The sequence below is a fragment of the Tenrec ecaudatus genome, chromosome 1, assembly GCF_050624435.1.
Source record: "Tenrec ecaudatus isolate mTenEca1 chromosome 1, mTenEca1.hap1, whole genome shotgun sequence".
Classification (NCBI taxonomy): domain Eukaryota; kingdom Metazoa; phylum Chordata; class Mammalia; order Afrosoricida; family Tenrecidae; genus Tenrec; species Tenrec ecaudatus.
This window is the reverse complement of record NC_134530.1, coordinates 220,196,634-220,214,151: the sequence shown is the minus strand read 5'-3', so window position 1 is coordinate 220,214,151 and position 17,518 is coordinate 220,196,634. Positions and strand designations below refer to the sequence as shown.

General features: G+C 45.2%; 1 protein-coding gene across 6 annotated transcripts in view; it reads right to left on the bottom strand.

The window, feature by feature from the left end:
• PPP1R12B (protein phosphatase 1 regulatory subunit 12B) overlaps positions 1 to 17,518 on the bottom strand; it is a 261,922-nt gene that overhangs the window by 30,078 nt on the left and 214,326 nt on the right. The window contains exon 1 of one of the 6 annotated variants that reach the window (XM_075528959.1): positions 15,450 to 16,263. The exons of the other annotated variants lie outside the window; for them this stretch is intronic. Coding sequence (XP_075385074.1) covers positions 15,450 to 15,551 — 102 coding nt within the window. The 5' untranslated portion in view covers positions 15,552 to 16,263. Of the gene's footprint in view, positions 1 to 15,449; positions 16,264 to 17,518 lie in introns of those variants that run through there. 6 annotated transcript variants of the gene reach the window in all.

The window sequence follows — 17,518 nt, the reverse complement described above, 5'->3', positions numbered from 1 at the left end:
CACCCCTGGACACCGGTGCTTTGTTTGGCTTCCTGCTGTCCTAGAGGAGATGGGGTTTGATTGACAAATGCTGGCTGGATTGAGAAAGCAAAGCCTGGGTTCCTTGGATGAAGGCGCAGAGTGTCTGAACTGGAGGAGACAGCCTCACACACCTGTGTCACCCTGCAGCCACTCCGTTCAGCGGTGCGGACACGGCTTCTCTTTCTACAGTGCTGCCTGCCCATCCTTCAGGGAGACCCCTGAGAAGACCTGGAGAGCAAGTGAGGAGACAGGCTGGGTGTGCCCCTCGTGACCTGGAAATGACATAGGCCAGGGCAAGCAGAAGCCAAGCTCGGAGACGAACACAGAGTTCTAGAGAAGGGGTTTCCAAGGTCACCATCTAAGGCCGGGAAAGAAGGAGTCCATCCGACAGCACAGAGCTGAAGGCCCGGACCCTGTGGCGCTGTGGGTTTGGTGCTGGGTTCAAACACACCAGCAGTTCTTCAGGAGAACGCAGAGCTGTCCCTGTAAAGATGTGCAGCCTTGGAAAACCCTGTGATGGCAGCAGTGGGTTTATTTTGTTGTTGTTGTTGTTGCTTAGAACACAGGGTCCCGGGACTCAAATAAATCTATGATCTTCTGGAGGCTAAAAATATCACTTCCTTTCACCTCTCTTCTGGGGAGAGCCCCTGGGTGGTGCAGATGGTTACACATGTGACTCCTGGCTGGGTTGGTAGTTCAAGACCACCCACCCTTGCTTACTGAGTGCCCAGTGGAAGGTGGCCCAGAACCCCCCCTGAGTCACTATTTTAAGGCCCTCCTTGCTTTACTGTGACCTGTGTTCACCTGACAGGCAAGGTTATGCCCTTGTGAATGCATGCTCCTGGAAATCCCCATCATTAACCCCACGGTCAGTGCAAGCAGTGCTCCATCACGAAAGGAGTCCAAGCCGTACAAATCAACGACCCATCGATTACAGTTCAACCAGTCTGTACTCCCGTCACGCTCTTCTCTCAGCAGTATGTTAAATCCTATGCCACTGGATAAATTAATGACAGACACCCAGAGAGACAGGCCTGGCGATCTGCTTCTGAAGGCCCCAGCCTTGGCAGCCCCGTGGAGCAGCTCTCTTCTGCACACCCAGGGCTGTCATGAGCCAGAGAAGCTCGACGGTACTAACAACACGGTACTTCGGGAAGGAGCGCATCCTCCCATTTTCTCCACTCTGCGTGCCTGCTCTCTCTTTAAAAACAAAACAAAAACTGGTGTTCTTACTCTCCCCTGTGAGTAGGTTCTGAAGAGCTCATCTGTATTACGTTAGTGCTGTAATAGATTACGATGTCCCATAAGGCCGGAATCTTCCAGCCAGGCTGCCGGTTGATTCACAAATGTATTATGTCATGTGCTCTCATAGGGCAGTTTTAGAAGGAACTTGCTTCTTTCAGTGTTTTTGTTAAAGATTGTTGTTGCACCTACTCTAGAAGACAAATGAACTACAGCCATTAAGAGGAGGCTCTCTGATGTGTCTGAATTGGATGAAAACTTTTCCGAGGAAAAATGACTTTACAGCCTTTATGGCCCAATTGGGGGCAGTAGCTATTGTGAATGAGGTCCTGGAGCAGAAGAGACTAAAACAGAGGGTGGAGGTAGGAAGAATGATGAGCTAGATGACCATGGTTTTAAATGCCTGCAAAACAAGAAGCAGGCTCCTTCCTTCCACGGTTCTTGAAAATTTTCCATAATGGCCTCATTGCTAGAGCCCTGTTTCTAATAAAAGAATCGAGTGGAGATCACTAGTCACTCCGATGGCAATGGTGGGAAGGGACAGAAACCAGGCTGGTTTTGATTTGTGAAATGTGGAGGGCTCTCAAAAACACCAGAGACTAGCTTAGAAAAAGCCCCACAAAAGCTTTTAATTTTAAAGTTATCAGGAGTTCAGGAAGGCACATAATTAAAACCAAACTCCTCCGTCCAAGTTTAAAATAAAACTGCAGCTCTGGAAAGCTGGGCCCAAGGGAAAGGAACAAGCCCAAGTCACGTGTCCACTGCCAAGGCTGCAGCGGGTTTAACTCATGCTCCTTTGAGTTAGGGACTGACCCCGCACTGGTGCGGAAAAAGATCTCTTCACGTTGTCCCTGAAGTGGGACGAAGCAGAAGGGACATTTCATACTGTGCTCGTGTGCACTGGCTGGGCCAGGGAAACCACTTGAGCTTTTCTGGGATGGCCTACAGAGAAGCAGCCTTCCTCTTCAGTGTTCTCAGGATAAGGACTGGCGGTGACCAGCCGATGCTCTGAGCGCATGGCCGCAGCAAGGACCCTTTGGATTTTGAGGGTCTTCACAAACCTGTCATTTGTATGAACTGCAAAATAACAGAATTTTAAAACTTTCTGAGGTTCAGGAATTTTCAGTCCCACATCTGTGCTTGGTGAAAAGTAGGACGACCATGAAGGAGATGGACTGACATGACCATGACTGTGAGGACGGTGCGGGACCAGGCATGGATTCTTTCTGCTGGGCACGGGCTGCTATGAGTGGGAACGACGCCAGTCACAGCACCTAACAATGGCGACAAAGGTTTTCTAGCCTTCTCTCTCCACAGAAAAGTGTCCTTCAGAATTCAAACAGGCGGGGTCCTTGGGGAACTTTAAAGGAGAGTTTCTCAGTCTCTAGCTTTGCTTAAAATGAATCTTTCTGAGCCTGTGATACTTAAACAATATATTTGGGGATCCTGCACAACTTGAAAATACCTTCATGGTAGGGTAAAAAAAACAAACAACCTTTAGGATCCATGTAAAGACGTGGCATTGAGGGCGGGGATGATGGTATTTGTATTCGTTTTCTATTGCTGCTGTATTAAATTATCACAAAGCTTAATGTCTCAAGAAAGCACCTATTTATTAACTCGTAGTTTTATAGGTTGCAGGCGTAGCCAGCTTTGCTGGATTCTTGGTTTAGGATACCAAGTTGTCTGTGGGCTGAGTTCTCTCTTGGAAGAAAGTGTAGGGCAAAATGTACTTTCAGTCTCATTCAGGTTGCTGGGAGAATCCAATTCCTTTTGGGTGAAGGTTTTGGATCCCTGCTTCCCTGTTGTGGCTACTTTGCTTACAGAGGTGGCCACATTTCTTCTTACATGGCCCCTCCATCTTAAACTAGTAAGGCCACACTGGATACTTTTCACAATTAAAAAAACCTTTGGCTTTCCTGTGTACCTTTACTGGGAAAACTCTGTTTTCAAGCACTGGTGTGATTATATCACATTGCCCATCCGGAAAATTTCCCTGAGTGTGATAGTTCAGGTTTTATGTCCATTTGGTTGGGTCAGGAGTCTCAGGGATCTGGCAATTGTGAACTAGTAACCTCCTATGATGTGATCGAACACAATGTAATCACTTCCATAATGAGATATGCTACAATTAGTCAATCGATTATAAGAGGATTAGCATGAAATGTTAACACCAAGACTCAGATGCAATCAATTCAGAGAAATTTTCCCCCCAGGGGTGTGGCCTACTTCCAATATAAGTGGGTGCTGTGGAAAAGCTTGCTTGTGTTTTGCTTGGTCGCAATCCTGCATCTGGCTTATCTTTTGACCTCTGGTTCTTTGGACTTGTGCCAGTGGTTTGCCATATTGCCTGTCGATTCTGGGAGTCATCAACAGCTTTACCTGCTGACTGCAGCCACAAAGGTGTCATCTTCTTACTGATCTTGAGTCTAACAGCCCCTGCAGCTACATGAGTCGGGAGGAACCTCCAGCTTGACATTTGACCCACACATCTGGAACTTTCCCACTTCTACAACTGTGTGAGTCATTTTCTTGATATAAACGTCTTTCTGCACAGTGATGTATGCCTCACTGGTTTTGCTTTGCTCGAGAACCCAGGCTAAAACATGATCTTAAAGTCGCCTGTTCCACTCAGTATAACATAATCACGAGCGATCACGTATCATATTCAGAGCTCTAGAGAATAAGCTGGAACGCCTTTGGGGAGTCATTTTAGAAAATCTGACCTTTTAAAAAGAGTCTACTTTATCTCTAATGTCCTCAAAGTAAGAAATGTAGTACACATACTCAGAAACAGAAGAAAGTCAAAAACACTGTCTTTGCTGAGGAAGGTGCATCCATGTGGGTAGGTGTGTGCTGTGTCAGAGAGTATATTATGAGGCAAAAACGAGCTTTTAGGAGGAAATATTTAATCACACCCCTGGCTATCCTTTATGAACTATGAAATACATATGAAGCAAAAATAGTTAAACAGAAAAGCCAAGAAATACAATACTTTAAAAAATTCAGTACTTTTCATGAGCTTATATTTCTGAAAAAAATCTCATGCCAGATTGGAACTACCCTATCCATTTACTAGGACATGCCAAAATGAGATCATATAATGATATCTCAAATATTTTAGTAGACATGTAAAATTGCTCAGTATATTTTAAAAGAGAGATCACTAACTCATAGAAAGTGCTATTAATGATAAAAGTGATAAAATGTTATTAATAAGTTCATTACACGATAGAAGCAGAATCATCTAAAACCCTTTGTGGGACCAACTTGTTACATATGTTACCTAAGTCGTATCAGAATTGCTTAGCTCTGTTTTCTACCCAAGTCTGTACCTTGTCTTCATAGATATTCCCAGGTACTAAAGATTTTCTGGGACTCACAGAGCTTACTGTCGAAAAAAAAGGTCTCAAGACACTAAGGCCTCCGTAAAACACCAGAGACCAGTCACTTTATGTTTAAAGATAACTCTTTAACTCTTGATCCATAAGTACTTTTGCAGACTCAGGCATTTTCTCTAGATAGTTGGTCCCATGCTGCATACTATCTAGTTGAAAATGGATGATAGGAGTCGGAGTAGTCCTGAAACTAGAATTCTAGCGCCTGGGTCACATTTCCCATATTCAACATCTATTTTCCCCATAGCGTAGGATTTCATGGTTACCTGAAACCATAGTAGCCTGTGAAATACATGCAGTTGATTGATGGATGTATTGATAATAAATAAAATAGACAGAGGGATAGGCTCAGTGAACATAAAGGAAGCCTGATCACTTCTCCAAAAACGCTGGTAGGTAATTCTTCCTAGACTATGCCAAGCACTTTAGAAGCCCGATGTGGCTGCTGCATGGCAGAGTCGGCCTTCCACCCCACTCCTTGACCATGGGCAGTGAGTTATTTGAGAAGGACTTTTCTAGCCATAGTCTTTGGACTTATCGCCAAATGACTGATGGCACCATGCAAATGAGACGTATGAAATATCGACACAGGGATTGGTCGGTGCTGCCATCTTACTGGGGTTGAAATGAGCCATCTCAGAAGCAGGACGGGATCACACTGCCATGAAGAAAGAAGAGCCAGAAATGAAGCTTGTCCTCTGGATGCCGAGATTCTGATATGCTCAAAGTCCTCAAGCCAGTAGGCAGAGGGCAGAGGAGCAGTGTCAGCAGCACCACCCACACCATCCAGGGCTCACCCAGAGTGGTGGGCTGCCCAGTCCACGAAATGAGAAAGCCGAGTGCCTTGGGGCAGGAAACTGGCTTGCACACTGGGTTGCTTCCAGCCGCTTCATTGGAGAGCTGGCTCACAAAGCTAGAGCTGAGAGCCTTTGGGCTGAGGCGTTTGGTGAAGTGGGTACTACTTGGGCATTGATCAGTGGCGCTAAAAGAACTTTGTAACACTTGAACGGGGCAGAGGTATCTATAAGGGCCTTGTGGACGAGAGGCCGAGGGGCAGAGAGAAAGGCGTTCCTGACTGGAACAACTTTAACATGTGCATTTCTTCTTGTTTTTAAAAAATCATGTATGTGAATTTCTGATACTGAATTGTAAACTATTAGTTCCCCTAACAAATTACAAATCCTTTAACTGTGAGTTCCGAGAGGCTACTGCACTGGATGCTTGAGCCCAGCAGAACAGCACTGTATGCCGAGGGAGAGAGGGCTGAACTGGCTGAAAAGGCGGGAGGCATGTTTGACCTTTGCCCCACAGGAATTAGCCTTGAGCTGATCTAAGTTGGATTCCTTCCCCCTGTGAAGTCAGAAGAGTCAGGCACTGTCCACAAGCCATTTTCACAACTGCGTTTCAGTCTTTTTCTTTAATTTCGTTTCCAGGTTTCTTCCCATTATGCTGTCAAGGTTCTTTAATAGATGTTGTTGCTGACTACCATTGCAATTCTGTAGGCAATACGCTTACTTAATGGATTTTTAAAATATGATAAATGTCACAGTCTAGAAACCTATTTAGGTAGCAGTAAATTTTAATTTTATTTGGACTAGGCTGTAAATCAAAACATTTGTAAAGGGGTTAGTGAGGCTCTCCAGACCTCACTTTTCAAGAAGAAAGAAATACTTGAAACCCAGTACTTAGCAGGTAAGACTATGTCTAAGCAGGTTCCACATAAAGGTGGGGACTTTCTTTGTTGTTAATCTCTTCTTTTTTACAGAAACCAAACATTAACTCAATGTATTTAGGGACACTGTAGTGAACAAGAATCTGGAATGCCTTGGGGAAACCTGTGCTTGGCCTTTATTTTATGACTATCTAGTGCAGTGTTCCCCAAAGGGGGCACTACCACCCCAGGGTGGGCACTGGAATGATCCCCAAATGAAATCAAACTCACTGCCATCAAGTCAATACCTCCGATGACCTTACAGAACAGGCTGGCACTGCCCCATGAGTTTCTGAGCCTGGAACTCTTCCTGGGAGGAGAGTCATGCATTTCTCCTAGGCGGTGGCTTTAACCTGCAGGCCTGTAGTTCCCAGCCCAAAGCACGACCCCTACGCCACCAGGGCAGTCTTGGAACCACCAACACTTCATCCTGGATTACGAGCTAGTGGACAAACGTTTTAAATTGCTAGGGGGCGTGGGGTGTGCTGAGTACCTTTTTTTTTTTAACCTGAAAAGGGGGCAGCAGGCCAAGTAAGTTAGGGAGCCTATGATCTAGGGTGTGGCTGACCCCTTCCCCATGTCAAATGGACACATGAGCAGAGATAAAAAAAAAACGGGGATTGGTGTTCAATCCTTGCACGCTATTTAGTACACACCATTAATTGACACACTATGATTTAATCATGTGTATGTGCCTAGCTCTGTGAGTAGCACTTAAAAGAAAAAGCAGTCATTTACAGAAATTGGAGACATGGTTCTCTCTGAGCTACAAGAAGTCTTCTTTGTAGATACAGGATAACCCAAAAGCTCACCGCCACTCAGCTGATTCTGACTCCTAGTGGCGCTACAGGACTGAGCAGGCCCGCCCCCTGTGGGTTTCTGAGGCTGTGAATCTTTACGGGAACATTGAAAGCTTTGTCTTTCCCCTGGAGGCAGGATAAGCACACCCATAAAGCAGTGAGAGGGTAACGCAGGAAAGCCACCAATGGAACGTAATCCAATGGCATCATGTAACCAAAGGAGGCTGCTGGGCTTTGGATCTGCAATTAGAGCACCCCTGCCTGGACCCCACCACCATTACATAATAAGCCGCCTAAGACCAGAGCCGACAAAGGGCTGGAGAAGAAGAAGGTTGCTGAAATCCAATTCTAATCACTTCCTTCTGGCCTTCTGATGCTAATTAATGGTCAGATCACATAAACATTACGAGACTAAGAAGACGTTAAACACAATGAGGAGTAATTTGGGACCATGTGAAAAAAAGTTTGCCCGCTCACACAACTGCTTAGGTTCTGCAAACAAAACTAGAACCCAACTACTTAACCAACTGACCCTTAAATGACCTCCGTCCAACATTTCTGGATCCTTTGACAACGGACACCAGTCACTGTAACATCAGGTGGACTATAAAAGTGCCACACAGAGAAGCAGGATCCGAGACTTGCTGAGTGCTGCCTGGTGGCCCCGTGATACCTGGAGAGGTGCAGCCCTGGGGCAACAGCAGGCCCCAACAGTGCTGGCTGTCTCCCTCCGAGCCTGCAGTCTCTGTTCTCTCCTCACCTTCATGTCTACAAGCTTGCCACCCCTCTGGTTTCAGTCATAACTACCAACCATTTCCCCATTCTACGCGCTGGCCCCGCTGCCATGTCCATACCATGTTCTACTGCATCACCTCAAGGCCTGGTAGCCATCTCGACTCCTCTCTGACACGCTCGCCCCGCCCCGCCCCATTGTATCTATCTGTCTGCTAGTCTCGTCCATTCTACCTTACAAACAGCCAAATGCTTCTCTTACCGACCTGATAATGCCTTGCTTTTTCTCATCTGGAAGACTACAGTCATATGGGTTAAACCGACCCTCTCGCTGTAGTTCAGCCTCCCTGGTTTCTAGTCTGATTTTTTGCGGAGAGTATGCAAATTGGATCATAGTAATCTTACTTCAGATTTCCAATCCTTTTTCTACAGGGTATCCCCAAGCCCTCAGACTGATGTACTAAGTCCCCCATGACCTGCCCCTGTTATGGCTCCAGTCTCATTTGCTGTGACATCTCTAAATGTACTTTTTGTTGTAACCATACTAATCTGTCGCTCTCAAAATAATTCCGTACTTTCTCCTTTCTTCCGCTTGTGTGCTGTTTCCTTCATTGTTTACTTCACTCCTCTTATTCTGATAAAACAAAACAAAATCATGCAGACAACTGTACCACTTGCTGGATCGCCTAAAATATCCCCCTTGACATTGTGGAAAGATGGACTTAAGAAGGCAATGGGATTTTCCCATGAACCTTTCGAAGCCTCCTCGTCCTTTTATGAGAGCATTGTTTATCTCCCCACAGAGACTGTCCATTCCCGTGTCTTTCTGCCCTGAATCCCAGTGTCTAGTACAGGGCCGGCTACACAGGAGGTGCTCATGGACTGTCAATTGTGGGCAATCTGCAACGTGGAAGGCAGCTTCAGTCTCCATTTATCGTGTAAGCAGAAAGTGAGAGGAACGAGAGCAGGCCAGGACTGGCATCTGTCACTTGGGAACTCCGGGAAAGAGCCGATGTCTTCCAAACTCCCAGCTTCTCTGGTGCACACACTGAGACTTTGGGCTTCCGCCTCGTCAGCTCTCTACAGGTCGGGGCTTAAATAGACCAGTATCTATGGAAGATCCATGTAACGGTTCCAAATGAGGCAACTACTTGTATTCTCACAGCCTCCACTTACTCCGGTGAGGGCTGGAAAAGTACTGTTGACTGAGTTTCTTGAAAAAGATGCACTGCTGGTTTCTATTAGAGAAAGTCTAAGAAGGTTAACAGAGGTTTGGAGGACAAGAGAAGAGATGGACTGGCTGCCAGAGAAGGACACAAAGTTCATGTAAAGAGAGAGCACCAGCCTCGACAGTCTGAAAAGTGCGGAGGCCACACAGACAAGCTCTCGGGAGAGCAGCAATGCTTACTAGCCCCTCTGGCTACTTGTAGGACCGGTTGAAAAAAAGCAGCAATTTAGTGCCGTGCTTGCTTTGTGTACACGGATGACTGAGGTGACAACACAATGACAGAGAGTCAGCAGAGATGGCGTGCTGAAGGACTAGCCCTCCAGATTAAAAGAGGGACCTCGGTTTATTAGTGCATGCCGAGTCACTGCAATGAAAACCTGCCTAATTAAAATGTTCCCACGGTTCAGCTGAGGACCCACTATCTCAAAAAGCTTTCAATTCAAGAATCAAATAAGCATTGTGAAATAATTAGCATATTCTCTGGTACTTGTTTTAGTCAGAAAAACCCTATATTGAAAAATGATTACCTTGCTCTGGCTTTCAAAATTACTTAAAAATTTAAGACCATCTAAATGGAAGACAGGCATTTCCCAAGTAACCAACAAGGCCTGCTCCCAGGTGTGTCTGAGGAATTTGTAGCTCAGCGAGGCCTGGTGCAGATGGTTCTCATTTAGCCTCCCTTCAGTGCTAGAACACGCAGGCCGTCTTCAGCGACTTCGAAGCTGCACGCGCAGTAAGTGAAGGTGACTGTGGGGAAGGGTGTGTGAGAGTAGGAGTTCCCAAGAGAGAGTATTTACAAAACAGACGGGGCAAGAACAGGTTGTCCAAATGTCCCTAATATGGGACTGCCGGTCGTTCTCACTTCACAGAATGCATGCACTCTAACTCAACGGTAGACTGGGTGATTAAAAAGTTAGAGCTAGAGGTGTTTGTGGGAGAAAGACAGGGCTTTCTGCTCCCGTAAGGAGGGACAGTCTCGGAATCTCAGGGGGCCAGTTCTACTCTGTTCTATAGGGTCACTATGGCTTGGCATCGACTCCATGGAAGTGAGTTTGAGAGGTGTTTAATGTAGTTGTTATTCAGAAATTTATTTTTTATGCTGGTAAATTATTATCTTTTTAAAAAGATCATTTTAACAGCTCTTATCACAATCCATACATCAATTGTATCTAGCATATTTGTATATAAGTTGCCATCATGATTTTCTACACATTTACTATCTATTTGAGCCCTTGGTATCAGCTCTTTTTCCCCCTCCTTCCCCCACCCACCCACCTTCGTGAAACCTTGATAAATTATAATTATTTTCATATCTTACACCGACTGCTGCCTCCCTTCACCCATGTTTCTGTTGTTTGTCCCCCTTGGGTGGGGTGGGGTGGGGCTAGGGGTACATCATCTCGATCGGTTCCCCACCCCCTTCTCCTAGTATCACTTCTCCCATTTCTGCTCCTGAGGGGTTATCTGACCTGGATTCTGTGTGTCATGAGCGCTTATTTGTACCAGTGGACATGCTCCAGTCCAGCCAGAACTTAAAGGCAGGACTGGGGTCATGATTATGGGGAGTGAAGAAGCCTCAAAGAACCAGAGGAATAGTGTGTGTTCCAGAGGTGCTATACTGAACCCTGGTTGACTCATCCCTTCCTTGTGACCCTTCTGTGAGGGGCTGTCCATTGTCTACAGATGGGTTTGGGGTCTCTGACCCCTCGTTCTCAACAATATCTTTTTTTGTTTTGGGTCTTCGAATGACTGTTAACTGATCTGGTAAATTACTGACAGAATGCAATTTTCCCTGGCATCTCATGTTGTATGTGCTTCATGGTGTGAGAACAGAGAATGTACCTTCAAATTCTCAGGAATAACTATCAGGTGTCATTCCACTAGACACGAGAGTGAATCAGGAAGTTGATCAGTTTCCCCTATGTAACAAAGAGTAGCAATTTTGTTACTCAGGAGACCACCAACTTTTAGAGACAAAAGAGATAGTGGGCTATAGTGTAAAGCTTTTAAAGCCACGAGAAACGGCTAAAAAAAGATAATATATTAGGAGCCAACAGAGATGACATCTGCAATATTTGGAGCCTGCCACTTACAAGCGTCAGTCTTCACGAGTCTTTGGGTAGATCTGTAGGACTGCTGGAGCATATGTGGTCATTCGGTGGTTAGCCTACGGAGGAGTCACCACATGTGCACAGAGACCGCACGCTCCGGTCTACGTGCCCACTAGCAGTGGGTGAGGGTTCAGTTTCTCCACAGCCTCAGCAGCGCTCGCTAGTTTCCTTTTCAGTCATCTTTGTGGCTGTGAAGTGATATCTCACTGTGGGTTTATTCACAACTCCCTCATGACTACTGATAATGGGTGTCTTTTTATGCACATATTAGTCAGATATCTATCTATCTATCTATCTATCTATCTATCTATCTATCTATCTATCTATCTATCTATCTATCTATTCTTTGGAAAATGTGTCTTCAAGTTTTCTGCTCGTTTAAAAACCTGGGTTGCCCAAGGGCTCAAGTAGATAGAAAATGTTTTGAAAATGATGGCAATATATGTACAGTAGATGTAAGTATAGATTGTGATGAAAGCTGTTAAGAGCCCCCCATAAAATTATGGCAATATATGTAGAGGTAAGCATCGATTGTTGATAAGAGCTGTAAGAGCCCCCATTAAAATGATTCAAAACCAATCAACCAAACCTGGGTTGCTTGTCTTTTTGTTGGTAAGTTGTAGGAATTCTTTCTACACAGTCTGTCAGCTATGTGGTTACCAAGTATGTTCTCTCAATCTGTGGGTTCTCTTTCTTTTCTTGATGAAGTCATTTGATGCACAAAAGATTTTAACTTTGGTGAAGTCCAATTTCTCTAACTTATCTTGTTTTACTTGTGTTCTTGGTGAGACAACCAAGAATTCACTGCCAGCAACTAGATCCTGAAGCTAATATTTATCTTGCCTCTGTTTTCTCAAGTCAAAAAGCAATGCCTATTTGAGTTATAGCTTATAGTCTGCCCCTACTGTGCCTTTAAAAAGTTATTTATGTTGCCCTTACAACTTCTTGAATGTCAGATTAACAGCAAGGTGTTTAAAATGCTTTTCCCATGTGAATAGCCATTGTTTTAGATTTATTTTAAGAAAACTTCCCTTACATGGAAACATTTAGTATCTTAGACCCTTTACTAACTCTTAAAAAAAATCACTAGCTTTTAAACACTGGCTCAAGATTTCAATTCTCTGTTTTGAAGAATGTTGCCTCAGGGGCTGCATCTTTTTAGCTTGGTGAAATTCTCTAGCAGAAAACTTTATGCACACATGTTACAGAGGTCTGGTTTGAGGATAGTGCAAGAGCAGTATTAACCTTAATTCTGAAATGTACACAGAAACCCAGTGTCTATTTGTAGCTTTATTTTCAGCCACCTTTACTGTGAAAGGTCCATGGATTTCTGTCTTAAAGAGAAATCAGAAGACCCTGAAGCTCACAGAATTTTGAGTTCTGTGGGGCCCTGGTCTCAAAGGCTGGAATTTCAGAAAGAGGCTTGGGAGTTTCACTTGTGGTCTGTAAATTTCCTCCCTCGCTCCACCGACGTCAGCTTTCTCTTTCTGAAATTTGTTCCCAATGTTCCCATCCTGTCTAATTTCAGAGTCTCACAGCAACTCAAGCTTTAAAATGTCATCTTTTGACCTCAGCAAGTTCTTCACCTTGACCTTTAAGTGTTTAGCCTTGTACTTCATTGTCGCCAACGAATGTGGATTTTTGGAACCAGAGAGCTATGACTGCTCTGCTGGTGGGCAAGTAGCTTTTCTTTGGGGAGCCTCAGGTCTCTCATATGCACAGTGGGACAGCGACACCCACACGTGAGGGTGACTACAATTAAATATATAAAGTAATGAACGTAATGGGTCTGCCACAGGTTCGGTATTTTGGAGATAATGTTCATGTTTTCCTTGGTATTGGACTGGTCAGAACACTATTGTCTGATAGAGGGGAATGGTTATAACAATGGTTCTCAACCTTCCTAATGCTGTGACCCTTTCATACAGTTCCTCATGTTGTGGTGACCCCCCAACCATATAATTATTTTTGTTGCTACTCCATAACTGTAATTTTGCTACTGTTATGAATTGGGTGACCCCTGTGAAAGGGTCGTTCGACCCCCAAAGGGGTGGTGACCCACAGGTTGAGAATGCTGGGTTAGAACCTCTGTCTGTCCCTAGTAGTCTGTAGTATAAAGGAGAGATGCTTTAGGCAGCAACCAGTTATACCCAGGCATCAGAAGCCGTATAAGCACACCACAATCACCGCAAAACTGGTTGTTAGAGAGCACCCAAAGCTAGTTTAAAGCACACCCTAATTAGGACTTGTGAGGAAAGGGAATAGGCAACAGTGGAATTTTAATTTCATAGTGAGTTGCAGCCTCCAAATTAATCTTGCATACCTCTCTCTCTATCAATTCTAAAGTTATATGCAACATAATGGACCATGAGTAACTGCCATCGAGTTGATTCTGATTCAGATTCACGGAGGCCCTGGAATAGGGTTTCCGACGCTGTACGTCTTCACTGGAGCAACCAGTCTCTGTTCTCTCCCGAGTTGGTGACTTTGAAGTGCTAGCGGCTCAATGCTTAGCTGCCAAGAGGGCTCCATTGAACCAGGAATGGCATATGAAAACCCATGTTCTCTACAGTACAGTCCCTACATGGTCCCTACGACACTGGATGCGGGTTCCTGGAAGCTAATGCTACTGTGGGAATCCACAGTAAGCGACCACAAAAACTGGGAAGAAGTTTCTTATTAAAGCCATCCGAGTTTTAGTGTCCTGGAATCCAGTGACCCTCAAATTATCTCCCGCTGTGCCCTCTGTCTCAGAGGCCAGTGGGAAGGGGGAGAGGGGAAGTGTCAAGTAAGGGGTGAAGGTGGAAAGGGTAAACGGCAGCTTTTAGGACTGAGGTAAGACAGCAATACCTAACTTTAAAGAAGAAATAATGGGCTCAAACAGGAAGGGGAAATGGGGACAGCTCCTAAGCAGACAGTCGTTGATTGCTTTCCATGTGTCTGTCCTGCATTAACCCAGGGCTATTTCCACCAAACTTTTATAAACGGGGAGGAAGCAAAGGGAAACACTAACTGAAGTAGAGGTATTTGTTCAGCTTTGTGGGTTTTGATTGGTAAACACCAAAAATTCCCAACTGCTGTTGGTACAAAGCCAGGTGTGGAAGAAACTGCCGGAACTCAGTGAAGTGACATATATTTGGATCCTTTTAGGAACCCCTTACAGACCTGATGAATGAAAGTTTCACAACAAAAATTCTTTTTGTATTTTGGTAAGGTCTCACACCTACATGCCGTATACCAAATTCCGCTTCATGGTAATTTACACTGTGAAAAAGGCACTGGAAACAGATATAAAACAATCCGAAAGAAAAAGAATAGTCTTTTCAGATTGCTTGCAGATTTTCTCCTCACAACTTCCCAAATATGGAAGCTATGCCCTTCCCTCTTCTTTGTCTGTATATAGGGTATTCTCTGCGCTAGTTCCCTGTGGAGAAACTGCTGCCCTGTCCACTACCTAATATGCCCATCAGGGCTTCTCCTCACCAGCTATTGGTAGCAGACCTTGCTTCAGAGGAAGACCCTACATTAGAGTGAATGCCCATATGTAAATACTTCCCCGGGAGACAGTCACTGGAGGAAATGGAGACAGTCCCCAGGGGGCCTGCCTGGGACATGAGGTTGCGGCTGGCTAGGAATGATCTCTTTGGCTTTTCTTTGCACATGACATGTACCGGTTCCTAAGGAGTCAAATGCTAAGTGCTCATCATTTCTTACTCATTGTCCTCCCCTCTCTATTGCTCACAGGCACGCAAAACAGGCAGAGGCATGGCCTCTCCCAGAAACATGCACGTACCAACATTGACGCAGAACCTACACACACATAATTAAAGTTTAATGTACATAGTTTCCTGGCCCTTTGGAAGCTTTTCATTTGAAACACAAGATTGACCCATAGAACACAGGAAAGGCAGCAGCTAAACAGAGCTGGAAAAGTTAGAAAGGGACCCACAAAGCTTGCTGTCCAACAGTTTACAGCTTGATAGTTAAAAGCTAAAGACAGAAATCGCAACTTGACATATTTATGTCTGCTTTCACTTAAGACCACATTAAGTATTATGAACCATAACCTTTCGTAGAGAAGCTAAGGGTCCTTACTCACAAATTTGCTTTTTGCTCCTAGTGGATCTCATATGCTTTGAAAATGCCTTTGCTTTAAACTTTCTCTCTGACAGACTAGGAACAATGCAAATAAAAAGCGCTGCTTACTCGGAGTGCCTTGGCAGTCGGGGAAGGAGATGCTGGGGGAGAGTCAGACTGAGATTTCCTATTCCGAGTGAATTCTTTACTTCGGGTAGAGAAAGAGGACATGGTTCCTCGGGATGCGGGTGGACACTCAGCCCCTGGATTCTTCACACAAAGCTGGGGAATTGCCCCCGGAGCAAGCACCCTCACGGACTCTCCTTCTGCGGTGATGCAAGATGACTTTGGATTGAACTAAATAAAGGGTAAAAGCCGCCCTGTAAATTACAGTCTTGCGCGCTGAGCCAGTCGTCCACAGCTACGCAGACTCTGAGAGGCAGGTTCCATCCACATGCTCAGTTCTGCTCCCACCACAGTGCTCAGGACTGGTAGCTGAACCACACCTGGTATGCCACACCTGGTTGGCTCCTTGAGTCCCCAAAGGACCCCTTGTATTGAGGCTCGTTCCCCAGTAAAACCTGAGTGCAGGCTCCTGATGACACCAGATTCAATCGCAGAGGAAAGACGACCTTGGATCTTGCTGGAGACAATCCTGGAAGTAACGGCAGCCACTTTATCCAGAGGGAAGAAAGACAAATCCTCTGGCATGCATGCTGTCTTCCCCTGAACTTGACTCCACAGGGCTTTAGGGATTTGGAAGTGCTGTGGTAAACTCAGGTTAAACAACTTAAACAAAACAAAACAAAAAACCAACAAACTCCCACAAAAAATTAAATAAAACAACAATAAAAATATATATATAAGGAACGAAGCGGTCATGTGAAGGAAGCAGTCAGAGGAAGTCAAGTTTCCCTCAGCCGTCCCGCTGAAGCTGCTTTTACATATAAACACTCACAGTCATACACACATCTTTTCCCCTCCCCTCTTCTATTTTCTGACATTCCAAATCCCTATTCGCTCAGCGAGGAATGCTGGAGAGGAGCCAAGGGCAAAGATTCACTTTCAACTCAGGATTCGGGTTGCCACTTGTAGGAGGAAAAGAAAGCCTGCCAGCTTCTAGCAATGAAAGGAGGCTCTTTGGGGGCATAATCAGGGGCAAAACCCACCAACCCTTTGGAGCCTACTCCCTCGGAGGCAGCAGCGGGCTCAAAGGCAGATTTCTCTGAACACTTCCCTAAGTACAAGAAGGAGGATTTTTCAACTACAGGATCGGATCGCTTAAGTAATACAGCCCGGGCATGCACATCAATCAAAGCACCTCAAGGCCCCTTATGCTCAAGTTTAATGACACGTCATTCCTCTGCACCACGAAGAAACCTAGCAAACGGAAATTTTGGCCTGCGTGCAAAGGGTGTTCTTTATACACAAAAAGCCTTAAGGGAGGGGCTCAGAGTCTGAAGCTTGCTGGCATCTTCCCCATGCCACAATCAGAGACCTGGGGGCGGGGAGGGGTGGGGGTGGGGAGAAGAGTGCAGGTGAGGGGATGAAAGAAGGGTCAGAGAGGAAGAGAAAGCAATAGTGAAACTACAGGACTCGGGAAAACGAAGAGTTAAAAGAAAGACATTTCTTTCCTTCGTGTTGAAAGATTTTGGTTTTGGCCTTGGAGAAACACCTCTCAAATGTAATCTTTTGCACTCTGTTGTCATCACTACACAATCCAGCATTTCTGTGCCAAAGATGAAATGCTCCCTGAGCCAATGGGTTTATCCCAAAGTAACAACTCACTTCTCTCCGGGCTCCTGGGAACGCTGCAACCTCCTCCTTTTCCACATTAACATTTGTGCCTTTTCCCCAACAGTGCCATTCTTTCTCATCCAATTGTCCTGATCCCTTCTGTATTCCCAGCAACAGTCTTGTGGGAGTTTAATCAAGGGAAGCAATCAACTACTTGGGGGCGCAGAGGGTGGTGGAGGTGGGGGTGGCGGGGACTTCTGGCCTGAGGAATACAGGTCGGAAAGAGTTTAGCGAGGCCCTGATTCATTCTCATCTGTAAACTCCCTTACGAAGACTGATCCATTCTACCACACACCAGAACTACACTGTGTTTCAAAAAATTACCTTGGGGATTGAGATCTCTGAACCTCACATTTATGGGTCCTGCTTACATTGTTCATCTCATGTGGTAAGAGCCTGTC